This window comes from Alosa sapidissima, chromosome 10 (genome assembly GCF_018492685.1).
Source record: "Alosa sapidissima isolate fAloSap1 chromosome 10, fAloSap1.pri, whole genome shotgun sequence".
In the NCBI taxonomy this organism is placed as follows: Eukaryota; Metazoa; Chordata; class Actinopteri; order Clupeiformes; family Clupeidae; genus Alosa; species Alosa sapidissima.
In genome coordinates, this window is record NC_055966.1 from 29,209,425 (window position 1) to 29,219,424 (window position 10,000).

The window sequence follows — 10,000 nt, forward strand, 5'->3', positions numbered from 1 at the left end:
CACAGGGGGTCGTATATAACTAGATAGCTCAAGGTCAAAGGTCATTGTCAGAGAACAGACAGATGATGGTAACTATAGGGTAACGGTCTCTTCTTGTGTGTGTGTGTGTCTTGTACCCTCTAGGTCAGCGATGACAGCTTCCTGCTTGTTCTTTAGCTTGTTCAGGCTCTTGACCTTCTCCTCCTCCTCTGTCAGCTGGTCAGCCACCTCACTTAGCCTCTCCTCCAGCTGCTTCTTCTCCTGCCAGTGTGTGTGTGTGTGTGTAGGGTGAGTAAGACAGAGAGAGAAAGAGAGAGAGAGCGAGAGAGAGAGAGAGAGACAGAGAGAGAGGAGATGCATTGTTAAAACCGCATGTGCTGCCTTACATTGAGGACTTGTGGGTGCTGAGTGTGTGGGTGTGTAATGTGTGTGTCAGTGTGTACTGTGTGTGTGTGTGTGTGTGTGTATCTGTGGTTACCTTGCTCAGTCGGTCCCTCTGTTCCCCTACATTGAGGACCTCGGTCTCCAGGCTCTTGACTTTGGTTTCCAGGGTAACCTTCTCCAGGAGGAGGCGCTGTCGAGCCCCTTCCTCCTCCTCCAGCTGCTCCTCCAGGTCCTGATGAGAGGGAGAGAACATGACATAGACAGAAATGTGGAAAGGATAAAATAAAGGAGGGAGAGAGACAAAGAAATGTTTATCACTCCTTTTCCACACCATAGTCACAAACCCTTACGCAACCATAGTCACAAGGGTTCATCGTTACAACACTCCAAAAAATGAACCCTCAACCACAAGGCTTACATCCTCCCACCAGCTAAACAAGGCAATCTCACCCCTCCCCTCTTTAAAACCACATTCCCCTCATCAGTAATTTGATAAAACAACCCCCCACCCCGCAAACGGCAGAAAACTCCATTCATCGGATGGACAGTGGCGCTGCTGAAACCCCTTAAGTCACCAATCATCGGATGGACAATGGCGCTGCTGAAACCCCTTAAGTCACCAATCATCGGATGGACAATGGCGCTGCTGAAACCCCTTAAGTCACCAATCATCGGATGGACACTGATGCCGCTGCCTCACCTGCACATTCTGCTGCAGTCGCTTCTTCTCATTGGTCAGCTGCCCGCCCCTCTCCTCCTCCTCCTCCAATCGGGCCTCCAGCTCACCCAGAACCTCCTCCAGCTCCTGCTTCCTGCTGGCCAATCGGGCGCGGATCTCCTCGGCCTCTGCGAATAGCTCCGCCTCTGCCTGCAGCTGGTCGGTAAGCACCGCCTTCTCCTCCACCAGCTGACAGGAAACAGGAAGCAAGAATACAGGAAACAGGAAGCAAGAATGAAATTAATTCATCTGCATAACCTTTCTGACCGAGCTTCCTACTTCATACATACAGCATGATGTCTGTATAATATACCATTAGTAAATGACTGAAAAGGGTGGACGAAGGGTGGAGTGTGAGGTGTTACCTGCTGGTGTTTCCGCTCCAGGTCAGTGAAGTCCGTCTCCGCTTTGGTCAGCTTGTCTTTGGCTTTCTGGAGCTCTGCCTCACGCACCTGGATCTCCTCATCCTGACGCGTCACCTGCAGCAACGGCTTCACCTAGGCAGCCACAGGTCAAAGGTCAGCCACCACCCTTCCATCAGATTTGGGTCGAGTAAAGCTTAGATTGCAGCATACAGTCTGATCATCAGATTTGGGTCCAGTAAAGCTTAGATTGCAGCATACAGTCTGACACCAACTTTGTCATAGTTTATATTCATGCAGCATTTGTGCTGGTCACTTCCACCCGTAGATGCACAGGTCACTATGGCATCAGTGATGCTGTGGTATTGCCATGGTTACCTTGGTGAAGAGTCTCCACCACTGCCAGTTGCGTAGCTTCAGGTAGGCTGCACAGTTCCTCTGCATCACCCTCAGAGCACTGAGCTGCTGCTGCTTCTTCAGGAAGGCCCTGCAGGAGTGTGTGTGTGTGTGTGTGTGTGTGTGCATATGAGAAGACACAAACACATACATTATTAGACACATTCTCTTTCTCTTTCTCTCTCTCGCTCTCTTTCTCTCTCTCACACACACACACACACACATCTCTCTATGCATACAAACACACACACACACACACACACACACACACACACACACACACACACACACATACGCACACACACACACACACGCACCCGCACACACAAATGCACACACACACACACACACACACACACACACACACACACACACACACACACACACACACCTCCTGGCCAGGTATCCTCGGGCGGCGCTCTGGAAGCGGATGATGGTGTCCGTGATCTTCAGGTCCCTCTCCTCCTCCAGGTGTGCCAACACTCCGGCCCGGAAGAACACTTTACTCTGACCCACGCGAAACAGGTTCCGGTCCAGCTCCAAAGCACTGATCTGGGTTTACGTAACATAAGGGTTCATTCGCTATGTAAACATGACGGCACACACACACACACACACACACACACAACACACACACATACGCACACACACACACACACACGCACACATTGCTGATTGCTGGCTACACTCACCATGAGTTCACAGGCCTGTTTTCCATCCATGAATGTGCGAGGGATTGCATTAGGAGTGAGGACCTCATATCTGATAAGGACAGAGGAGGAGGTGTGTGAGAGTGTGAAGCTTACTTAATGTAAAGAAAAATGTGTAGAACACTTAATGTGTAGAAAAATGAGAGCAGAAAAATGAAACGTTTACAAATAAAAGATGTATTAATCATATAACTGCTTAAATCCAGCTAGCTCAAAAACAAATAAAAATGTGGGAATGCTGCAATAATAGATAACCAGTGTGGAACAAATTAGACTTAAAGGAACCGTATGTAAGAAATGTATTTCAATTAAAATGGCCCTGATATGTCACTAGACATTAAGAAATCATGTTCATTTCCAATACTTATATCACTGACAACAGTAGTCCGGCCAGGATATTGTCATTTACAGTAAACAGTGAAGTTGCAGCCCTCAACTGATGTTGATGTGTTTTGTCATGTCATGTGTTTTGGCCTGAAGTGCCACCCTCCACCTATCTACTAATCACGAAGTCAGTAGTGTTTCGGCATCCGAGTTGGTGGCAACCTCGAGTCAGGAGGGAGGGGGAGGGATCCACCTCTCTACAGTAATTTTGAAAGTGATTGCGGTCCCAGTTTTGGCCACAATCTTACATATGGCTCCTTTAAAGAATGTTTGCTTACGTAAAACAAAGTGTTTTTGCTTAGATATAAAAATGTTTTGTTTTAGATTTAAAGTGTGTTATGTTTAAATGAAATGTGTTTTGAACAAATGTAAGAAAGGTATCAAAAGAGAACGACCCCCCTTGAAAAATCCTCTTTTCGGACTTCGTATATAAATTATATATTTATTATATATATATATATATATTATAAGATCTGTCTTTAAGAAAAACTTTATATCTGGCTAAGTTCCTCTTAACCTCTCTTTAACCATAGTGACAAACCAACTTCTGCAAATGCAGCTCTGAATTCTTTTTATGAGCGAACCACATGATGCAAATATGAACATAGGGAATATGGAGATTAGGGAATAGAGAGATTAGGGAATATGGAGATTAGGGAATAGAGAATAGGGAATATGGAGATTAGAGAATAGAGAATAGGGACAGAGATAGAGAGAGCCTCAGCCCCAAACCCCAGATTTGGGGTTTTGATTCAGATAGAGAGCCTCTCAGTCAGGACAACCCTCTCGTACATCCCAAACCTGTCAAAAAGGGGCCCTTGCATCAGACACAAACACGGACACACACACACACACACACACACACAGGAGTAGCGATCTCAAGTGTGTTACGGGAGCCCCGTAGACACCAGAGTGGACACAAAACGCAACACTAGACTACACAAAGACATACAAACACACACACATACACACACACACACTCACACACTGACCTCTGTCTGAACTCCTGGAAGGGGATGCGGTTGGGGAATCCCTGTCTGCAGATACGGATTCCCTCTAGAACACCGTTACACCTGAGTTGGTCCAGAACCAGGTGAGGAGTCAGCTTACCTGCCTGAGGGGGAGGGGGGGGGGGGGGCAAGAGGGCACTTCAGTAAATATGTAAACATATCAACAAAGCATCATCAGTAAATATGTAAACATATCAACAAAGCATCATCAGTAAATATGTAAACATATCCACAAAGCATCATGTCCATACAGACAAAGGTAGAATAGAATTGAGAATTGATGGACTCATGGTTTACACCGTTTCATCTCCTATTTATTTTTCTCTAACACGTTCACTATTCACTACTCACTACTCACAATTCATCTTCATACATGTGTTTGACATTTCCTCTCTTCCCTGTCTTTTTCATCCCTTCATCTTTTTAATGCTCTCTGTCCCTTCACTCGCCTCATACCCCCCTTCCCCCGGCTCACTATTCCTCTCTCAGTTTTTTCCTCTCTCTGTTATTGTTACCCTTGTTCTCTCTCTCAATCCCTCCCTCCCTCTTTCTTTCTCCCTCCATCCCCCATTCCTCTCTCTCTCTCTCTCTCCATACCCTCTTCTCGTGGTTGGGGATGATGCAGCGCAGGAAGTTGGGGTTGGTGTTGCGGAGCGTGGCCATCAGCTTGGTCAGGGACTCCTTGTAGAGCTGGCCCACCGTGCGGAACATGCCCTTCTTGGTCTTCAGGCCGGCGGCGCCGAAATTGACCGATCCGCTGCTCTCACTGCCCACCTGGTCCAATCCCACAATCCTCTCCACTGGGAGGAGGAGGGAAGGAGCAGAGATCGGAAGTCAGTAACGGCACACGTGATTGGTTGACATACAGGTGGAGTGGGAAGGTGTGCTGCGCTGGTCGTTCGTAGTGATGGAGGTGGAGTGGTAAGGTGTGGTGCGTTTGTGGTTGGTAGTGATGGAGGTGGAGTGGTGGTGGGGTGTTACTGGATTTTGACTGGCAGTGCAGTATGGGACATGTATTCTGTGAGATGACCAGCTATCTTGAGAAAAACTAGTGAAAATGCAATGCTTTTGTGGAAATGCATTTCCACCAGATTGCTGAAATTCTGTTTCTGTTTGGGTTGGTGAGGACTCTGCGTCCTGCTGATGGTCATGTCACTCCGTATGGCAGTGAATGGATCATCAGACCAGACTGCCAACTCCAAACAGACTGAATTTCACTCAGTCAGAAGCACGATGAGGTATCGCACTACAACAGCACTACATCCACACAGCTACTACAAGACTCTATGAAGACCATCTCACACAGGGTCCGTTCGAATTCAGGCTGACAGTGAGGTGATATCTTACTATTGGCTAACATTCTAGCAGTGCAATAACACCATACTTTAGTGTAGATATTATCTTAAAAGGTTGTTTGAAACCAACATTCTTAATGGATGCCATTTCCATCACAAGAAAGTTATGCGTTATGAGAAACCTGTCTAATATGGCAGTGAGCCAACGGCGGGGCAGCAACCTTCTAATTCGAACGGACCCAGAGAATCGGTGGCGGCTCACTCTGAAACGGATCCGCCCATGATCCGGCTCAGATCCATCACATTGTCAGCTCCTGAATTGGACATGAGTTCTACAGCACTACAGCACACAGCCACATCTTATCATAGCGTCAGAGAGAGAACACACACAGAGAACTACATGAGAACACGAGCTAGAAAGAGAGGACTAAAGACTGGACTAAAACGGAGAACCAAAAACAGCAACAACAACGTGAGTAGGGAGCGATGGAGAGAGAGAGAGATGGAGGGAGAGGTGGAGAGGAGAGGTGGAGAGGAGAGCGAGAGCAGGAGGGATGCTGGAGAAGGAGGACAGAGGAGGGAGGGGAGGAGTGAACCTACTGTCTGAGCCGTTAGTCTGCAGGGTGGCGTAGGAGTCGAAAAAGTAAACACGAGGAAGAGTCTGAACCTCTGAGGAGGAGACGAAAGACAGACACACCCAGAGAAAGAGAGAGAGAGAGAGAGAGAGAGAGAGAGAGAGAGAGAGAGAAAATGAGGACAGCGAGACCCAGAAAGAGACCAGGAGAATGATAAGGAGAGAACATGAAGGAGCGGTCAGATTTTAGGGGCAGTGAGAGGCAAGCAGTCAGAGGAGTGAGAGACAGCCAAAAAGAGAGGGAGGGAGAGAGAAAGAGAGAGAGAGAGAGAGAGAGAGAGAGAAAGAGAGAGAGAGAGGGATGAGATTAGAGAGGCAGCAGAGAGAAGACCAGCTGTTAATGCAGGTATTTTCAAATAAGAGTGAGGATTAACTGTATTATCTCTTTCCAATATTCACTAATATTAGTTCATTAGTTATCATCTCAACATTATATTACACGTTCATAATGACAGTATCCCAGAAGAACCTGTCACCCAAGGACACATAGAAAATCACAGATTATCAATACATGATCAATACATGATTCGATCAATGGTTAGAATCGCTCTTTGTTAACAAATGAAACTGATTGAGTTAATTGCCGAGCGATGAGGGTTGATTGCGTACCTTCTCTCCACAGCTCAGAGATGAAATGATCAGAAGACTGGTGGAGAAGAGAGGCCACGTTGTCATTCAGGGGGTCCATGTTCTTCACCAGCCAATCATCTGCCTTATAGTCAACCTGGGGCGTGGAGACAGGAAACAAACAGTCAGACAGAGGAAGTGAGGTCAAATGTCTCTCATACACAGACTTGTGGACGGACAGGAAGAGGAGCAGAGGGAGCGAAAATGAAAAAGAGAGAGGGAAGAAGAGTTCAACATGGCATGAGAGAAAGAGACAGAGAGAGAGAGGGAAGAAGAGTTCAACATGGCATGAGAGAAAGAGACAGAGAGAGAGACGAAACAAAGATTGTAAAGGCGGAGCAAGATACTTTGTCGCAGTTCATGTCTAGGGGCGCGAAATGGGGATCGAATCCTGTCTGCATAAAGAGGCGTGTCGATGACGTATTGATGAGCATACGTTGCAACCGGCCAACAGCAGCAGGATAAATAATCGGCGCACACCTGATATAAGGTCGATTTTCTCCAGACTGGAATGCTCAAAAACGTTAAAAATGAACCTGAAATGTTCAGAAGGGTTTGAGGATCATGAAAACGTGCCCAAAATTCACATTCCTAACTCTATAGAACTAAGACCTTAGCATATGTGGTGAAATTCTGAGCTATGCCCATAGACTTCAATGGAGCAGTCGCTGCCTCTGTTCTGCATAAAGATGGATTTTGACCCCCCCCTCGTGCGATCCGGGTTCCCGGAAGTGGCTCCTCATGAAATATCTTGCTCCGCCTTAACAATCTTTGACTGAAACACCACGGGAGACTGCGAAAGAGAGACAAGCAGGTAGACTCAGATACAGACAGATGGAGCAGTAAAGGGTTTGTCACCTTGCATAGTGAATAAAGAAGAGACAGACAGACAGAAAGACAGAGAGAGATGGACAGCTAGAAGGGTAACCGGTGTATCACCACTGACCGCACAGTGGTTGATGGAGAGACAAACAGACAGAGATGGATAGGAGACAGACAGACAGACGGACAGATCACCTTGCCGGCGTAGTGGATGGTGGACAGACAGAGACAGACAGACAGACAGACAGACAGAGAGACAGACAGACAGACAGACAGAGTGGTAAGTGGTGCATCACCTTGCCGGCGTAGTGGATGATGGAGAAGTCGGCCTCCTCCTGCCTGAGCTGTCTCGGCTTGTGGAACTTGGAATGCGAGCCCTGCTCGGCCGACAGCTTGTCAACGAACGTACGGTCCGTCGCCCGTGGGAACCAGCACTCCTCGTCCAACAGGGCCAGCACACCTGGAGGGTGAGCCTATAGGGCAAAGATAAGAGGCCAAAGGTCATCACATCTGCACAATGTACTAGCTATGACAGTTTTTCAGAGACAACACAAATAAGCTTACAGTTATGGACATTTGTGGTACAGTATTTGCCATTGATATATGTGTAAGAATAGACATACACATGTTTCTGTCCTCATAAAGTCAACAAGATATAATGAACCTGATGTAAATAACCTGCAAGCGCACACAGACACACACACGCCCAGACACACAAACACACACACACACACACACACAGATACTGACCGGCCTTTCAATGAGGTCTATGCAGGGCTGCAGGTCGAGGCCGAAGTCGATGAAGTTCCACTCGATGCCCTCGCGTTGGTACTCCTCCTGCTCCAGGATGAACATGGTGTGGTTGAACAGCTGCTGCAGCTTCTCGTTGGTGTAGTTGATGCACAGCTGCTCAAACGAGTTCAGCTGCGGGGATTGAGAGTAGGGAAGGGCCAGATTAGAGACTCCAGTCAGTCAGATTATCATCTCTTTTGTTCGTACTGTCACCAGCAGATTAATAACGAGCTGTAGTAGTAAGGTAGAACGATAGATACATAGATAGATAGCTCCCCACATCTCCATGTAGAGTTGCAGTGAAAAGAGAAAGAGAAAGCAGTTCAAGTGTTAAAAGCAGTTGACAGTGACGTCATGGACACAGGAGAAGCGGAATAACCGCAATCAAATCGGATTTACGTTTTTAACGATATTCTTTGGTAGCCCAAGGCTATTCACGTTTTTAACGATATTCTTTGGTAGCCCAAGGCTATTCACGTTTTGAACGATATTATTTGGTAGCCCAAGGCTATTCACGTTTTATGATATTCTTTGGTAGCCCAAGGCTATTCACGTTTTTAACGATATTCTTTGGTAGCCCAAGGCTATTCACGTTTTTAACAATATTCTTTGGTAGCCCAAGGTTATTCGATTTTGACTTTTTTGTAGGACATGCCAAAACATCTCAGTTGAACTACATGACTGAATTCATGGAATGCATGCCACAATGTGTTAAGGAAAACAACAATATCTGTTGTCGCTATCGATTGTCATCCAAAAACACAACTTTCCACAATGTTCTGTGTAAGTGACCATCTGCAAATTGCACATTTAATTCATTTTACATCACTATGGTCTGCCTAACAGAGTGTCTTCAGGCGTGTTTTTATTGAAAATGAGTGAAATCAAATGTCCTCAAGTTTCCACCTCAACGTTTTTGTATTCCAAAACAAGTGACTGATTTACTGACTGACTAAATAGAAAGAAAAGTTATATTAATCTCTCTCTCTCTTGTCTTTCTTGCTGATCCGAAAAACTATCCAATTCGTGACTCAAAACTGTGATATGATTTGAATTGCGAGTTTACGCTGTGATACTGTGATGAATATGGGTGACATTTAGGCTCTGTGATATTTAGATGAATACTAGCTGTTGCTGGACTTCTGTGAAAGAAAGACTACAGAGGCAGAATCAGATGGAGAAATACTGGCATTCTATCAGCGCACGCACACACATACACAGGTGAGATGCTGTATTGCTTGGTAAAGTTTCGCCCTGTTGCTTTTGTTTGTGTGTCTCTCTCTGATTCCTATGGTGTCTGTCCACCAGATCAGATCAGATCAGAGAGAAGTCTGCCAGACCTGAGACACTGAAGCACTGAAGGGAACAGCCTTAAATTAGAGCTCCTCTTATCAATCCTATTGTCACCTCACTCTAAACCTTCCTTCTCTCTCTCTCTCTCTCTATTTGTTCTTTCTGCTTTTTTTTATCATCTTTCTCATCGCTTTGTGTTTCCTCTATCATCTTTCTCTCTCTTTCTCTGTTTCTTCTGCCAAATACCTTTACATTTGATCACCACTCTGACTCCTTTTTCTTCTTCATTGTCAGTCTCTCTCTACCTCTCTCCCTTTTCCTCTCTGCTCCACCACTCCAAACATCACCATCTCTCTCTCTCTCTCTCTCTCTCTCTCTCTCTCTCTCTTTCTTGCTCCATCTCACCTGGAAGATCTCGAAGCCGGCGATGTCCAGGATGCCGATGAAAGAGGCTCCCTGTCTCTGGCGACGGTCCAGCGCTCTGTTGATGCGGTGCACTAGCCAGCGGAACAGACGCTCGTACGTAGCCTTGGCCAGCGCCTCCACCGCAAAGTCAGCCTGCACACACACACACACACACACACACACACACAC

General features: G+C 46.4%; 1 protein-coding gene across 10 annotated transcripts in view; it reads right to left on the bottom strand.

Annotated features, from left to right (window-relative positions):
- The window catches only part of myh14 (myosin, heavy chain 14, non-muscle), a 48,359-nt gene that overhangs the window by 19,679 nt on the left and 18,680 nt on the right, over positions 1-10,000 (bottom strand). For 8 of the 10 annotated variants that reach the window (XM_042105921.1, XM_042105926.1, XM_042105925.1 and 5 more), the window contains 14 exons: positions 9,812-9,964; positions 8,072-8,245; positions 7,618-7,794; positions 6,482-6,596; positions 5,839-5,907; positions 4,541-4,743; positions 3,926-4,047; positions 2,532-2,601; positions 2,231-2,391; positions 1,822-1,930; positions 1,447-1,578; positions 1,064-1,270; positions 458-595; positions 117-240 (listed from right to left, as the gene is read on the bottom strand). In XM_042105921.1, coding sequence (XP_041961855.1) covers positions 117-240; positions 458-595; positions 1,064-1,270; positions 1,447-1,578; positions 1,822-1,930; positions 2,231-2,391; positions 2,532-2,601; positions 3,926-4,047; positions 4,541-4,743; positions 5,839-5,907; positions 6,482-6,596; positions 7,618-7,794; positions 8,072-8,245; positions 9,812-9,964 — 1,954 coding nt within the window. The remainder of the gene's footprint in view (positions 1-116; positions 241-457; positions 596-1,063; positions 1,271-1,446; positions 1,579-1,821; positions 1,931-2,230; positions 2,392-2,531; positions 2,602-3,925; positions 4,048-4,540; positions 4,744-5,838; positions 5,908-6,481; positions 6,597-7,617; positions 7,795-8,071; positions 8,246-9,811; positions 9,965-10,000) is intronic. The other 2 variants (XM_042105928.1, XM_042105927.1) reach the window with 1 other exon arrangement.